We start from the raw sequence: 17,622 nt of genomic DNA, 5'->3' as shown, positions 1-17,622 counted from the left end.
TGTTTTGAATAACTTGTTTATTTCTCCCTTAAAAAAATTCTTGTTTACTTGTGACAATAAGCTTCATTTATTATTTATTGTGATTTGCAAGTTTGCTTGCTCTTTTGCAGATGTTTTCACTTTCATATCTGCAGTGAATGTGGTTGGCAGTATCTCAGGTTGTTATCAGTGATTCTTGCTTAGGTTTTCTCACAGTTGCATCTGGAAAGCAGGAATAACTATGGAGACTGATGGCCATGAGGGTCCAGGTCTGGGGTCACAAGATCAGTTCTTGAAATTTTGATTGTGTGGTTACTGGTTGTATTTACATTTTTTTAGATCTGGAGGTATTAAGTACTACTGCATGGCATTTTGGGTTGGACAGGATGAAAGATCCTATGTCATCATCAGAGCATGAATTGTTATATTTTTGGGGGCAGAATTTTGTGATATTTGTGAGGTAATAAATCTTGTTCTTCTATACATGGAATGTTTTCATGTGTTGAAACATTTCTTGCAGTGAGACGGTTGAAAAGTCATGGTCACAGGGTTATTTTGTATTATGTAGCAAGATTGTCATTAGACAGTAAATGTACAGAATAATTTTTTTTAAGGCCATGATAGAGGATGCCCAGGAGGAGGAGAGAGAGATGGCAGCAGAGATTGCTGCAGCCTTCCTAAATGAGGACTTGCCAAATGAGGCAATCTATGGTGCCCCAAAGGCCAGTCAGGGAATGTGGGCATCAGTAATACGAATCATGAATCCAATCACAGGAATAACAGTAGACAAAATTGCACTTGAACAGAATGAATCGGCACACAGGTACGGAATTAGTTATCTTCCTTGCCTTTATTAGTAGTGCATGTTCTTCAAACATTGAATGTCACAGTATTTTTGTGAGCAGTTTATATTGTGCTATTTTTACTAAATGCTGATGAACAACTTTTTTTAAATCTTGAATTTGTGTGCATGAAACCATTTGTGAAGTACATCTGAGAATAGACAGATATGAATAATTCACATTAATAACCAGTGTTAAAAAGGGTTCAAGTCAAAGGGCAAAGACTGACCAGTATGTAGTGCTGCTATTATTTAATTGCCAAATCAGATAATACCATTACAGCTGTGCATACATGAGCAAGATTTTTGTGCCTCGATATGGCAGAGAATATTGTGTTGTGACATTTTCCACCATCTACAGTTACCAAACTTTGTGGATGGTTTGCACTTTGGTTTCGACGAACCCTATCAATTTCTGGCTCATAAACTTAAAGGTCAGGGTCACTGATTGAAAGAAGAAAAAAAGTTTCCTGCACATCAACTCCAGTTCTGTACCATTCACAGTTATAAAGCTTTGAGGACAGCTTGCACTTTGGGAAAAATATAACTCTTGTTTTCAGGATTGAAGGTCAGTGACTAAAAGATTGGTTTTGTTTTGTGTGGTTTAACACCTTTTTTCAGCACATGATATACACAGCAGCCAGTATATTTGGTGGAGGAAGAACCCAATAAGACCCCCAAAAGAACCACTGACTCATGGCAGGCTTTTTCAAGTACCTTTGTTGGTCAAATCAAGACTAAACCTCACATGGATAGAGGCGAGATGTGTGAGTGCTGCGTAAACACAAACAACATTGACATAATAAAAATGATTTCCTCTCAAAATTTTTAGTTCCTAATTGTGACAGTTGGCAGACTTTGTGAACAACATGCACATGGGGTAAAGAATGACCATATTGATTTTGGGCTCAAAAGGTCATTGGTTAAGCTCAGTCAGAAAAGAAGAAAAATAGTTTCTGCACAATAACTTTAGTTCTTCATCTTCAGCAGGCAGTTACCAACTTTGTGTGGATGGCTTACACATGGGGTAAGGAAGTACCCTGTTTATTTTGGAGTCAGAATTGTCAAAGGTTAAGGTCAGTGCCTAAAGGAATAAAAAAGGCTCTGTATCACATTTACGTCAAATCAAACTTTCTGGATATCTTGCACTTGGGGTAAGGAAGAAACTTTGTTTTGGGATCAAAGATAAAGTCCATTGTGACCGACTTAAAGAATAATGGTTTCTGTACAACAACATTAGTTATACATCACAGTCCTGGAGCAAACTGTGTAGATGGCTTTCATTTCAGATCAGGAAGCTATGGATTTTGGGCCACTGTGACTGAATGAAGAAAAAAAAAGGTTTTTGTACAAGAACTTAATTACACATCAAATACCTGGACCAAACTGTGGATGGTTTGCACTTTGGATAAGGAAGTAGCCTACTGATCTTGGGCCTATGTGACTGAAGAAAGATGGTTTCATCACAAACATATCAGCTATCCACGTATAGTACTATTAAACACAGTACAGGCATATAATGTGCCTTCATTGTTTTCTCATGTTTATTATGGTTTTATTTGTTGCTTAAGACATCAATATGCTGTACATGTTAACAAGTTTAGACTGTATAAACTTGGAAGTTCTGTTATCAATACATTTTTCAAATATATTTCTTGACGCTTTTTTTCAGATTTTAAAAATTGTGTAGTAAATAATTTTCAAATGTATTTTCATCATTCAATATTTTCAGCATTGCACTAGTAAAATTTGCCAACAGTCCTGAGGATACATATGTGATTATTGGAGTTGCTAAGGACTTGGTTCTTAACCCCCGTTCCCTAAGTGGGGGATTTCTGTACACATACAAACTAATTAACAATGGGGAAAAATTGGAACTTTTGCACAAAACAGTAACTGATGAAATGCCTGGAGCTATAACAGCATATCAGGGAAGAATTCTGGTTGGCATTGGAAATTACTTGAGAATATATGACCTAGGAAAGAAGAAACTACTGAGAAAATGTGAAAACAAAGTAAGTATGCATATTTTAGTTGGAGAGCTGTAAATTTCATTGTGTCATGTAAATTTCATTGTCATGCCTTAAGTCAAAACGATCGTCGAGTTAAAATGCCCTAGTTTAATATTGTGAAAAGGGGAGAATACTTTTTTATTAATATGGGCAGTGTTGGAGATTTTAAAAAATTACTTTTGTCTGGTTGATGTAAATAGTGTATTAAGTATGAGTTTTTATGAAAAGGCAAACATGAGGGTACAAATGTTCCAGAATATAATTGGCACAAATCAGAAAATTTCTTGCTTTCACCATATTTTCATTTGTTCATGGTTTTCATCCTAGTTCACTTTTACCTTGCACAACTTTCGTGGACAACATTAATAGAATCTATGTTGGGATTTGGACAGAGATAATGAAATCCCATTCAAGGGATTATATTGCTGATCACCCTATGAGGCTATGCTAGGACAAATAATGTAACCCAGCAACTGGATTTCCTTATCTTGGTAAAAACACCAACATAGATTATTTTTCTCAACCAGTTATTTCCAACTAAACTGAAATAACCCTGCACTCCTGCAATTTAGTTAGCAGATTCAAAGCAGTTATTCATCAGGTACTATTATTGCTTCTCACTGTGTGCAAAGGTCATCAGGTTTTGTACTTGTTTTATGAAAATCTGAATATTCTTTTCTGTGAGCAGTCTTAATATGTCTGTCCAGTGTTTGAAACAAAAAAGAGTACAAAATCTTTTTTTGATGGCAATATTGACAACTTCACCATATGTTTGGTTTCTGTGTTTTGATATCTGCTATTAAATGCATTCAATATGCAAATGATTGTTAACAAATTGTGAATTGATAAGTTTTCAAAATTTGTACAAGTTCATTACCCAGTCTATCTGACCTGCTATTTTGAATGATAAAAAGTTGATAATAGTGGTAAACATTAGGATGTTAATTAATCTGTTGGATTAATACTTCTTAATTGTAATTAAAGAATAAACTTGCACATATTTGTGAAATGCTCTTTAAAGGTTTTCATATTTTTTCAGGATATCCCATCTTTACATGTATATTTGAAATGCACTTTAACAGTTTTCATTTTGTTTCAGCACATCCCGAACTTTATAGTTGGCATTCATACCATGGGCAACAGGATAGTGGTGGCAGATATTCAAGAAAGTTTTCACTTTATCCGATATAAACGGCAGGAGAATCAGCTGATTATTTTTGCAGATGACACAAATCCCATGTGGGTCACAGCATCCTGTATGCTGGACTATGATACTGTAGCAGGAGCTGACAAGTTTGGCAATATCACTGTGGTTAGTTGCAGAGCTTTTTAACCATGCACACAGGAGGGTAAAACAATTGTACACACAACTCTAAAGCTTATAAAAGAATGGAGTTGTTAATGGCGTAAATTTTGACATGGTCTTTTCTTTACTAGCTGGCAGCCAATTTGCATTAAAGCAACAATTTATGACAAAATGTTAAAGATATGAACAAGTAAATTTGATGCCCCTGCCACTGAGAGGCATATAGTGTTTAACATGTCTGCCAATGACGTCACGTCGTATCCTAAAAATATAATTTCCATTGGATAGTGTTTGAAGGACTTAATGGATTAACATTAAGAAAACCTAGTTCAGGTTTGATTGTCAGTTTTCCTTTTACAGAATTTGGACATCATTATCCTTTATGTTATGTTGTACTGCATGTATAGGTTTTTTTGGAAGGGTTTATCTTCCTAGGGTATTTTTTGTGCAGTTCATTTTTTTAATTTTATTTTGCACCATATAACTACTATTGTGCTGAGGTACTGTTAAACACTGCATGCATCCATCTATCCATCAATCCATACACACACACATATGAATTATTTACTTGTATGCTTGCATGATTTCTTTTTATTTTTTTCATAATTTTTGCTCCGTGTTTGACTTTGAACTTTGCTCTCATGTTGACTTTGAACTTTAGGTTCCTGCTCATTAACTTTTGAAGAATTTCATGGATGAATACGAAATTGAGTGTAAAGACATCAGGATTTATGTTCAAAACATTTCCTTGATATGACCATTTTTCTTAATCTTTGAGGTGAAATATATAAAATATAAAAGCAACATGTATTTAAAAAAATTTTAAAAAACATTTCTTTTATATAGCAAACTAATTGTATGACTATTTTTGCAGAAGGTGGTTACCTTGAAAATTAGTTATTGTAGAAAATGGGTTACAGATGAAATATGTACTTAGAAATGGGTGACACATGAAATATGAAATAATCTTGTTTACTTTTCCTAGCAATCAGTCTATGTACATTCATAATTTGCTTGTGGTTGGGTTTCAGATGTATGGAATTTCATGAACTTTGTTAAAATTCATGTGTGAATTTATGGCATTAATCTTGTTGACTAAATCAGTTATAAACAGTCATTAACCTTTCTTTAAAATGGATCATAATACATGAGAATAAAGTGTCCAAATGTCAATATTGCTAATTGAACGGAAAGTTGATCTTGTATCAGATTACAAACATAGCAGAAAGAGTTGGGTTGGTGATTTGATTGAACTGACAAGCAATGAGATGACATTTTCACCACCATTGCCCTATAGTGGATGCCTGTATAGAAATGGGAAATTGGAGCTCAGCAGGAGTAATGATAAATACTTTGGGTTTATATTAAATCTATGTACATTCAGGAAGTATAAATGTTCCTGTGTATTGCAGACAAGATTGGGACCCAATGTTACAGATGATGTGGATGAAGACCCAACAGGAAACAAGGCATTATGGGATAGAGGGATGCTGAATGGAGCATCTCAAAAGGTGATTAGAAAATAAACTAAAGGACATATGACACATGTAAATGTGTTTATATATATCTATATATAGAGAGAGAGAGAGAGAGAGACATAATCATTGTTCAAACCTGGTTACATAATTTGCTTTAGGTTCCATTTATGTTAGAAAATGTACAGTTTCTGTAAAATTGAACCATGCTGCTGTTTCTTCTGTAATGCAAAACAGAATTATAATGAATGCAACAAATTTGGAATTGGAAAATCTTTGCTCAAAGGTTGGTCTTCATATGAATAATCCACATGTGCTGTGCATGGAAATGATGTAAACTATCCGTGTTTCACCTGAAACAAGTGATTAAAGCTTCTTGACTGATCCATGCATTATCAAAAAGATTACATTGGATAAATGGAACATGCTTGTATAACAATGACTACAAGACTACATTGGATTAAAGGAGTCTGCTTGTCCAACAATCACAGGTACTACCTCAGTCATTAGATTCTAGGCTGAAAAGTTGTCAAGATCAATGGTCATGTGATTCAGACATAAATTTGAAATAATTTTTAGTAATCTTTTTATTGAACTTGTATCAATATCGTATGCTGTATCAAATTATGCTTGGGCCTTAATTTTTAATTACATTATAGCATTTATCAAAAATGATTCAAAATACACTTAGGCCTGTTTTCTTACTTACAAGAGAGCGTTTGCCATTATTAAAAGTGTGCAGAGCTGTTGGCTTTGATTTTACTGTTTTTATGAAATGTTTGACAAAAATGCAACCTGGAGTTCAAGATGTCGATTTTTAATGGGCAGTCTTCTTTTGCAGAGGTTGTGCATGCCAGAGTTCAGTTCAGTTATTAGACTCTTTAAGTTTTAATGCTGAAATGCTTAAGCATCCTCAAGCATCTTAGATTTCAAGTGTCGTAAAGCCCATGGGTTTTTGATGTTGCAGTACATTCTTGACAAATGAAGTAAACCAATCTAGTTTTATGATCAATGAATAACAGAGGGAGTGGTCTTAATAGAGAAATTATTACCTAGTATTGTCCAGTTCATGCAAACTACTCTTAGCATACAAGAAATTAGGTCAGTTAATGAAAGATTCTGAGATTCTATAATACTTAGTTCGTTTCTTTAAAACCGTTAGACCAGCTGTCAATTTTGGTACGGCAAAGTACCAACAGGTGGCTAAAGTTACAGATTGGACTTTGGGTAATTACTGGTGGACATCTGTCATAGTAAGTGGGTCTGAATATGTTTAGTCAATCTGTCATGGTAAGTGGGTCTGAATATGTTTAGTTGATCTGTCATGGTAAGTGGGTCTGAATATGTTTAGTCGATCTGTCATGGTAAGTGGGTCTGAATATGTTTAGTCGATTTGTCATGGTAAGTGGGTCTGAATATGTTTAGTCGTTTTAGAATTTACCACAAAATGGGATTGGGATACTGTGAGTTTGATTTCTGTTGTAATCTCTATGAAGGAGCCAGTCCAGATCTATTGCTGGTTTGGCAATAAGTTTTGCATTAGAATAGACTTATAGATCTTTGAAAAAGCAATCCTTATGTTCATACTTGAAGAGTCATCAGCGTTGTCCAGATTAGATATTACATACAAATTAAACAATACCTGTTGTTGCACAGTTAAAATGCACAATGGATCATTTTAAATGGGTCTTAGCATTACAATTTGACAAGACATACAAGAGAAAATAACAAGGCTTTGTATAGGTAATGGAAAAGGTGTCAGAAGTGTAACTGAGATTAGTCATCTACATTACATAGCATTACATAGCATGTATCAGCTTGGGCACCACTTTGGTAATGATTGACTTGTGAATCGCCTTGCTTGGAAATGATGTATACAATCCGTGTTTCACCTGAAGCAAGTGATTACAGACTTTAGTCTGATCCATGTATCAAGGCGCACATTACGTGTAAGGAACTATTTCTGTAGTAAAGTTTATTGACCCAGTTGTTTTAATAAATTTAATTTTTTAATACGACTTGGTCTATGTTATTATATATGGGGAAGAAGAATTTCCTAACAAACAGTTTGAAAATGGTGTGGATTCTAGAATGAGAGTTAAGCTATCATTTAAATATGTGGTAATTCTCTTTTGGATAAATTAATGCTTTGGTTCTCAGAAATGTAATAGTTGTAGATAGCACTCAAATCTGTATTTTAAATAAGGTTCCACTGCCTTGTATTGTCTGGGCAGGACAACTTGAACAGGTCTAGTTCATGCAGTGAACAACAAAAATTTCTTTTAAGGGTTATTTTCTTTTCTCACTGTTCTATTTTTACAACATAGGCATACAGTGACTTCAAGCACAAATATTGTAAATATAGGTAGATGGTTGTAGTGATTGCATTATAAAATGATTATATTCCCTGCCATGACATTGGGAGAGCATACAGAGTAGGGGGCTGTCCATTTAGTATGTACGCATGGGGGTGGGGTAACCCAAATGCATATCCTTGCGTAGGTGGGGGCCTACTAATGATGTATATACACATAGGAAACAAGGGAGGGGGTGAAACCTCAATAATAATTTGTCTAATACGTAACCTGTTCGACTGGATCCAGTTGGCATTTGAATTTTAGTGGACTCTAGACAAACTGTTTCAAGTTATGCAGCTTATTTTTTTGATGCAGCCAGACATTCAACATCGATGGACTATCTGTTTTATTAAACAAGTTAATATATTAATCCTTTGTAGGTTTTTGCATGGATTAAGTATAGGCTTTTCTATGGGGGGGTTTGTGTCAATCGTACGTACACACGTGGGGGTGTTTAAAAAAAGTACACTTGTACATGGGTTGGGGATCAAGCTTTGCCAGATTTTTGCATACATACTAAATTGTTGCCCTGCCTATCCATCAATCTGTCATTCCTTGGCCAAGTTTTTAGTTTAGGGGATGGGTCATATGAGTTCCATGGAGACATTTTTTTGTTTGAGAAAATGGCCTAGATTTGGCATTTGAGTTCTCATCCCTGTTTATTTTTCAGGCATATATTGAGGCCATATTTCATGTGGGCGAGGTCATAACATCCCTGCAGAAAGCCACTCTAATCCCAGGAGGATCTGAATCGCTGGTCTACACCACACTGTCAGGGGGAATAGGCATGCTTGTGCCCTTCACGTCCCATGAGGTGAGATATGTTGTGTAAATATGAGGTATTTTCACAAATTACCTGCATCTTGCAAGGTTCGGGAATCAGGAACCCTGGTCTACACCATACTGATAAGTTGTGTTGGATCAGAATTGCAGTTTTACACCACTACATTTTACTCTTGGTAGAATTGGTGTCCTGGAGCCCTTCATCTCCCTTAAGATACATATTCATAAACCACCCTCAATTTGTCGAATCAGAAACCCTATCTATACCAAACAGTTGTGGGGTGGGGGATTGGTGTGCTCGTGCCCTTCACTTCCCTCAAGATGTGTATTCATAAACCACCCTTGATTTGTTGAATCAGAATCCCTATCTATACCAAACTATATTGGGGGTGGGGTAGGAAGGTATGCTGGTGCCCTTTAACTTCCCATGAGGTGAGATATATAAAAGGTTTTTTTTTTTCGTAAACCACCTTTATCTTTGGGGGTGGGTGGTGTTAAATCAGATTCCTTGATATACATGGCACTGTCTTGGGGTATAGACATGCTGGTGTCCATCACTTCCCATATGTACCATGTAAATGGCGAGGTAGACCTCACCTCAGAGGTGGGGCATTGGAATCCCTGGCCTACATCATGTGGTCAGAGGGATTGGTGTGCTGTTGCCTTTCACTTACATGATATGAGAAATAGCAAATAAATAGGAAGGATTTTTTAATAACGACCCTCATCTCGGGACATGTTTTATCCAAATGCCCAGAACACACTATACCGTTGGAGGGAATTGATGTTCTAGTGCTCTTCAGCTCCCATGAGATGAGATAATAGCATGTAAAAATGAGAGGTTTGCATAAACCATCAGCTGGCAGGATAGGATTGGAATCATACTATGGTCTATACCAAGCTGTAGTGGGAATTAATGTGTATATTGCAATCATAAGTGGTTTTCGAAAGTCACCTTCATCCCAAGGCAGAGAAGGGAAATTTGAATCCCTGGTTAAATAGCAGTTATATATTATTACAGCTCCTATTGCATTGTTTTCCTTTTCAGAGGTTCCCCCAGTTGAAGCTGATATTTTCCCTCCAGTTAGTAATTGGAGGGCCAGAATTGAAAGGACATGATCCCAGTCTGATTCATGAACCATAGTGTGGCAAGATGCTCAGTGAATTTCACAATTGTTCATGGGTGTCTTGATCATTTGGGGTTTGGGGTTTTCTTTTGTTATTATGTGCAGTCCTTTATAACACTAAAGTTCTCTACAGGTTCCATCATTAGTTCAGATCCTCATATTGTCAAGCATTTTGAGCTTCAGTGATGAAGGCATCTGGAAAAAGTGTAAGTACTATAATAAAGCATTTGAGTCTTGGCTGGACTAATGTGGGTATTTGAAAAAAGTAAAAGTAGCTTCTGTGGGTCAATGGTTCTTACTGGGGTCTTCCTTTTTTCTTCCTCCACATACACTGGCCATGTTGTATCACTTATGTGCTGAGAATGGTTTTAAACTCCACAAAACAAAACAAAAAAAGAGGTCAGAGTTAAAGTTTTGTACTTTATAACTAATAAAAGGCAGGTTTGACAAAGAGTTCTCAAGTTTATATTGCAAGGAATAATTATACTTCTACCTGCATTTACAGTTTTGAAATGAATTTTTTGAAACAAAAGAAGGAAACAAGAATAGAATGGACTTGGACATCTCTAGTAAAGGCATGTCTTTTTATTTGTATCTGGTGACACTTTTACAACCATACATTTTAGTATGTTGTTTCTAAGTGAATTCTGGTTATAACTGGACATGAAAAATTTGTGTTCCAGGATCAAGACTTCTTTCAGCACCTGGAGATGTACATGCGATCAGAACACCCATCCATGTGTGGACGGGACCATCTCTCCTTCAGATCCTACTACTACCCTGTTAAGGTAAGCAGAATCCTGTGTACTGTTCTATGAATGATATGCAAGTTACAAATGCTTGCACAGATGTTATGACTCCTTGGTCTTAAACTAAATGACAGAATACAGTGAAAATTTAAAAGAATTTACAGTATTGTGAATTAAATCCCAAAGAGTCCAAAAAGTTTTATCACAAGTCCAAATGTATGAAGTTAAAATTACATACCAGTTGTGTTCCAAATAGTTATTGAATGTATTGATGTACATGTAACCTTGAATATGCTGATGTGCCATAGCCTTAAGTGTGATGATGTGCTAACAGTCTTTTGATGTATCACAATAAAATAATTCAAAAATGTCCTTGTCTGAATTCACTATAATTGAAAATTAATGTTTCTGTCCAAGAATATTATTGATCTTTCTGTAATACCAGTGAAAAATAATTTGAATAAATAAATCCACTGAAATGAAAAAGTGAACAAACAGTAATACTGATTCTGCTTCAAGATGTCAGGGCAAGAAATAGTAATTTTTGGTCTCAATTACCATTTTCTGAAAATACTCGTATCTTAAAGAAATTTTCCATTCTAGAATATTAAAAGGTCAGAATCAGGACTCTTATAACTCAAATTCAGGTAAAGCTGTTGGCATCAATAATCTGAATATTTAATCCACACACATAGAGAAATATTAGCCATTTATTATTTTGTTTACCAAATAAATGTGCCTGGTTACGTACACAGTGACTTTGAATTTGGACAAGGTTCGGTACTAAATACAAATATATATAACATATAATCATAAATAAAGAAAAGCCAACAAAAAATACAGATTAAATATGCATGACATTTAGTATAGATGAGAAAAGTACATGCAAGATTAGATAAAACATACATTGAGAATTTGTATTGGACATTTTTTGCACGTGGAGGAAAGAGTGAGAGTTAAAAAAGAAAGAACTTACTACACAGTTATCTGAATTTACCACTAAAAGTAGCATATTCATAATATGTGTCAATTGATGTATTATGGCGACATGTTATTGGACTAATATGCAAGTATTCTATAGTTACTCCTCAAATTATGGATGCATCACCTTATTTAGAACTTATCATTTTTATCATCCCAGCTAATAAAGTCTTTTCTTTTTGGGAATGATTATACATGTAATAGTTGACACTTGCATCAAAAATTATCAAACAAAATTGCAACAAATTTGCCTGATTTGGGAGTGGAATTGGTAACATTTTAATAAAATTGTAGTCTAATTCTTCAGAAGAAAAAAATAATTCTCCCACTTGAAAATCATCATTTGCATTTCATACAACATTTGAGACTATAAGAAAATTATCTTGTTTATTACCTAAACCATAATCTGATATGGCATGTAGTGCAAATTAAGATTTAGACTAGGAGGTTTTACAAAAAAATTCTTTCTTTAGTGTCCAATTAGAAGTATAGAACTTGCACAATTTGATAAATCACATGGGGGTGGGGGTGCAATGAAGCTTGCTCATAACTCTTGTTAATTGCTTTGTGGCACCTGAGTTACTATGATAAATTTTGTCAAGTTCCATTGAAGATGATTAAACTTGGAGATGTCAGTAGGTTTGGCACATTTTCCTAATTACTCTTGTATATTATCTTACAGAATGTGATTGATGGTGACCTGTGTGAGATGTTCAATTCCATGGACATATCAAAACAAAAGTCAGTTGCAGAAGAGTTGGACAGAACCCCCAGTGAGGTGGGCAAACCATTACTGTATTATCTTCGTATAATTTTACTGTAGCTTTTTAGTGGTTTTTATCAACTAAATTTTTAGTTTACATGGGTATAACATACCAAATTATGGTTCTTGGTTTATTAAATCATCAGGGTTGTATGTAAACACATTGAAAACCCTAAAAACTGAGGACTTTAAATACCACAATCACCTCAAGACTGAAATTAATATTTTTTAAAAATTCTCTTCACTAAACCAAAGCCCCTGAACTTAGAATATATACCAAAACAAATTTCAATTTTAAACAAAACACCCCCACCCCCCGAATGAATTTATAAAACTGAAACTCACTTCAGTTTTGGAAATGTGTTTTACTGGAATGGATTAGTGATGGTTAGCAGTTATTATAGTTGGCTTATGGGTGATACAAAGACCTGGGCATTCAGGATTAAAACAATACTTGAGAAGTGAACCAACACTGATGATGGCGAACAATGGTCTAAAGCTGTTGTCTTTGCACCATACAAAAGAGCCTTCTTTTAAGGCAAATTATTAATAACTAAATGTTTGTACATAAAACCTTTAAGAGATATTACATTTATCTGCTTATTGTCTAATTGTGATTGATTCTCATTTGTATACATGATCCATAGATCTTTCTTTTAAATTAAATATTTGGGTTTTATTAACTGGGCATGTGGCCTTGCTTGTGATGCTTTGCTGACAGAAAGATAAAACAGAATTGTAAAAGTCAGATTCGTTCATTTGATTTTCAGTGGAGAAAAACCATTAGATCTTGTACAGAGATTAAAACACTTGTATGCTGATGATGAGTACTGTATAGCTATGGTACAAAAATGGAGTCCTTGACACAAACCTCATTAGTTTTAGATACAAGTCAAAATGGACAGTGCTCCATGCCTTCCTCAAGCCAGGCACTTGAACTGAATATTATGAATGATGTGGAGTATTTAAACATTGTGGATTACCATTCAGAATTCTAATGGAAATGTTGTAAAGTTATAAAAGTATATCGTTCCTCAAATATTTCTTGTGATGAGGATTGTATTTCGATTGAATAATTGTATTTATTCATGTGACAGGAAGGAACGTGTTGTTCAGCTAATTTTTCATTCAATATTTAAATAAACAGCTTAATTTTATGCACTGTTACACAGACACATATTCTTGCATAATTAAATTCTCTCCCTCATCACATAATCACTTAGAAAAAAGACACTGCTTTTTTCTTCTTCTTCCCATCTATTAAACCCCCAGTAAGCTGAAACTTTTGGGGCCCCATTGGTTTTCATTTTTGAGGAATTTCACTGTATATGAATAATTTAAAAAAACGTATACTTTAGAGTTGTTAAACTGAAAGGCACTTTTAAAAGCTAATCTTGAGAAGGACAAGGGAAAAGAAAAAAAGAATGCAGGGACCCTCCCAACAAAGTTTATATAAAAAATGTACAGAGTTAGTGTTGGCGAAAAACACTGATTTTCAAATGACATGATTTGTCCGTGCAGTTAATTTCAGTTATTTCTTTCTTTCAGGTATCAAAAAAGCTGGAAGATATTAGGACAAGATATGCATTCTAATGGAACCTGCGTCTTTCATGTAACTGTGGGCCTGATTTTGTTGCATTTGCTGGCATTGTTATTGTTCAATATGACAGTATTCTTCACACAGAAAGTTTCTGTGAATATACATTATCTACAGAAAGAACTCCATCTATATATTCTTCAGGGACATCAGCATTGTAAATAATGATCATGTGCAAATCGTCATAATCTCTACAGCTTCAGTGCATCGTGTGTTATTGTCTTGAACTTTAATGTGTAAATGTGTATCATTATAAAAACGAGACAGTTTGGATTGCTGCTTGATTAGCTGAGGATTATTTCAGGTTTTAGTTCATTTATTGAAAACGGGCTTGAGTAAATCATTTTTTTAATCATTGTGTTTTCTTCATAATAACGAGGTGTTAAAATCAGGTTTGAAACTGATTTGCTGGGGTCATGTTTTTATTGAACTTGTAACATAACAAACCATTTCAATAACTTCCTTATAGTAAACTTTGCAAAGATTACATCAGTTATTTAACAGTTTGAACATATGTAGAACTGATATTTCTTCACCACATCAAGAATGCCTTGAAACATTGTGGTGTAGATTGTGTTTTTAGAGTTGTAAATAAATATTTTAATATACATACAGTTCATTATTCTTTCATGTGAATCCATAATAACATGATTTTGTAAGTATCATGCAATATTCTAGAAAGCATGTGCCTGTACATTTTCCTATATGAATGGCAGAAACATTCATACTTTATCAGCAGCACTGTAACAGCAAACTTGCCAACTGTCCAGTTATCCAGGAATGTTCCAGTCACATGACAAAAAAATATTTATTCCAAAAGAAATATATTTTTGCTTGTTCCATGTTCAGTGAGTAAACTTTCTGTCAAATCCAGTTGATTGATATACTTTATTTCTAGTATCAGCAGCTGCCATTGTAATCTGAATTGTGTTTGCTTTGCTCTGTGTTGAGTTTATTATAATGGATTAATTTTAAAAATAAAAAACTAACACAATTTGGACAACATTCACCTAACATGAACTGTACACATAAAGTCCACTACAATAATGAATACACAGGAATTTCCGCTAATTTGGTCCAGTTCAAAAGACTATAGTTACGATGTCATCCTCCACCTCAAAACCACCCTGTGAAACCATGTCCTGGATCAAGTTTTCATTTAGTTGGCAGGTCTGTAATGGGTTGTGCTGGACTAAAAGTTTCAGGTGAGGTGATGTTTTGGAGTTTAATGCCATTTCTCGGCACAATACATGTCAGCCAGTATAGCTGGTGGAGTAAGATACCAGGAAAATTCTGGTAATACCACTGACCCATGGGAGACTGCTGGCAGCTTTCTCATAAGTGACTTATCCCACCTGTTCTAATAAGGTGAAATAATGGTCAGATAGGATGAAGTGATTTAAATGTCATATTTTCACAAAGTGTTCATCAATGACTAAATTACACAGAATATTTGTCATTTTTTGAAAATACCAACAATTAAAAGTGTGTGGTATTACCAGTTTACCATGGAATATATTTCCTCTTGTATGTACCATGGTTTGTTTTCACTGTGCTGGTACTTCAGTAGTTTCTGTCAGAAAGAAATAAATGGAAAATCCCAAGTAATCTTTTTTGTACGACTTAATTGATATGGACACCATATTTACATTTTATGACAAAATAATTCCAGAAATAATTTTTTTTTTGTACAAGCATATTGTCAAAAATTATTTTTTAATATTGTATATATAATTATCAATGTGGTGACCAATTGCAGGGTTCCCATGCTACAGGGAAATCATGGAAAAAATTGGGAGAAATGATAATTTTTTCCAGACCGTGAAAAGTCCTTGAATTTCGCAAACATTGATGAAAGTCGGGGGAAAACCCGGGAATTTTCCGCCTCCAAATGATGCCTGAAAGAATTATTATTTAATTCGTAACTAAACTGATTGTGAGTTAAATTTAACGAGTTCCAATCAGAATATTCAGAGGTTGCAATATGGATCATTTGGGTACCTGCCAGAAATATATTTGTTGAGTCAAACCAAATGATCAGTGGATTAGATTCATCTTGTAGCCTTTTTTCCATAGACCCCTCGAGATCCAACTCTTTTCTTGCATGGAAGATGTGAAAACCAGACTAGCATCACAAGAGGCCAACATGGTGGCGGCAAAGCATTAGCCACTTGGGGACAAACAGTACTAATTGTACGGAAAAATGGGAACCAATTTTGAAATGGGTAAACATTAAATCGAGTATATATGGGTTTGGCTGGCCGGGATTGGTTGATAATGTAAGTTATTGTTAGGGAAATAGAATCTTATTAGAGCTTATCCTAGTTGCTAGTGAAAAAAAAAGAGACATTGGTTTGATCATGAGCACTCAGAAATTTATTTAATTTTTTAACATCATGGTGTTTGCATAGATTTACTCTGGGAACTGATACATTACTGTGAGTCCTATAGCAGATGGCCTTGCAAACTTAAATGTTGTTAAATCAAGTCATACCTGCATGAAGTCGATATGAAAATTACTTATTTTCTCAGAAATTGCAAGTATTAAAGACTAATAAATCTCACAATCCACATATTCATAACATCATAGATCCAGTAGCTACATGATGTCAATAATTATAAATGTTGTAGATAAAAAACAAAAATATTGAATGAAACTCGTACTGGTTGTAATAAAAATACAGTAACGAAAGAACCCCAAATTCACTATATTCTGAGAACATCTACCAGGATTTTGTAGTATCACATGACTACCATGTTGACATGTGCTCTCTGCTTCATGAATCTGACCAAGTTGCTGCAACAGGTTTCTTGTCGTTCTCAAAATAAATATGTTGAGAATTATATCTTCTTTCTGTTTTTTACAAGAGGTATCTGACTTGAATAAAAGTGAATTTTCATGAAACAGCATTAAAAAAAAGAGTGTTGATATCACGTGACTATTGGACTTTGTGACTAGTAATGGAAACAGTGAGTAAAGGGTCAGGTTTCATCTGTTGTAGTTTCGTCTAGTCTATCAGCAGAATAAGGACATAACGATTATAATACTTGCCATTTCTGAGAAAAGAAATCATTTTCCTTTCAATTTCATGCAGGTACGAGTTGATACAACATTGTTTAAATTTTCTAGGCCCCCTGGTAAGATGGTAGCATATGCCGCTACTGCATGGTGACGACAATTCCAAATTTTCGATATGCAATTTCACTCCACATCCCAGCCTAAATGCCCAAATGTGAAAAGTTGGCTAGGAATATGGGGAGGAAATCTGTATTACAAAACTGACTGCAGTTTGTTTTAAGCCAAATTTGTTGTACAAAATGTTGAATCTCTGAGCTGAACTTTGGTGCGCACCTATTACACAGTCACATGTAGCTTGAAGCATTGGTTTCAGATCTTAAATTGAATGCCAAAGAAATGGGTAATTCTTGTCCCGTGTGTTATGTATTATAAAACTATATGAACCCCTATATCAATACAGGTTTGGACACTGTTTTCTTGAATTACAAGAGAACAAGTTGATTTTATGGAAAATTCAGACCTTGTTTATACAGCAGTTATAATTTTGAAGGTCTTTTGTCCAAATTTAAATCAAACCTTTTGTAAATGGTTTTTAGATGATGGATTATTTTAACCAAATCATCTGAAGCAGTT

At 34.6% G+C, this 17,622-nt stretch overlaps 1 protein-coding gene across 2 annotated transcripts in view; it reads left to right on the top strand.

The window, feature by feature from the left end:
- The window catches only part of LOC149780820 (splicing factor 3B subunit 3-like), a 59,489-nt gene extending 44,911 nt beyond the window's left edge, over positions 1 to 14,578 (top strand). For both annotated transcript variants that reach the window (XM_089937887.1, XM_089937886.1), the window contains exons 22-29: positions 594 to 802; positions 2,553 to 2,835; positions 3,932 to 4,144; positions 5,551 to 5,649; positions 8,641 to 8,784; positions 10,564 to 10,668; positions 12,293 to 12,388; positions 13,922 to 14,578. In XM_089937887.1, the coding sequence (XP_089794013.1) occupies positions 594 to 802; positions 2,553 to 2,835; positions 3,932 to 4,144; positions 5,551 to 5,649; positions 8,641 to 8,784; positions 10,564 to 10,668; positions 12,293 to 12,388; positions 13,922 to 13,966 (1,194 nt within the window). In that variant the 3' untranslated portion in view covers positions 13,967 to 14,578. The remainder of the gene's footprint in view (positions 1 to 593; positions 803 to 2,552; positions 2,836 to 3,931; positions 4,145 to 5,550; positions 5,650 to 8,640; positions 8,785 to 10,563; positions 10,669 to 12,292; positions 12,389 to 13,921) is intronic.
- Positions 14,579 to 17,622: the final 3,044 nt, after the last annotated feature.

This window comes from Sinohyriopsis cumingii, chromosome 16, assembly GCF_028554795.1.
Source record: "Sinohyriopsis cumingii isolate HCF-2022 chromosome 16, ASM2855479v2, whole genome shotgun sequence".
Taxonomy (NCBI): Eukaryota; Metazoa; Mollusca; class Bivalvia; order Unionida; family Unionidae; genus Sinohyriopsis; species Sinohyriopsis cumingii.
The sequence above is the reverse complement of the archived record's forward strand: the minus strand, read 5'-3'. Positions and strand labels throughout refer to the sequence as shown.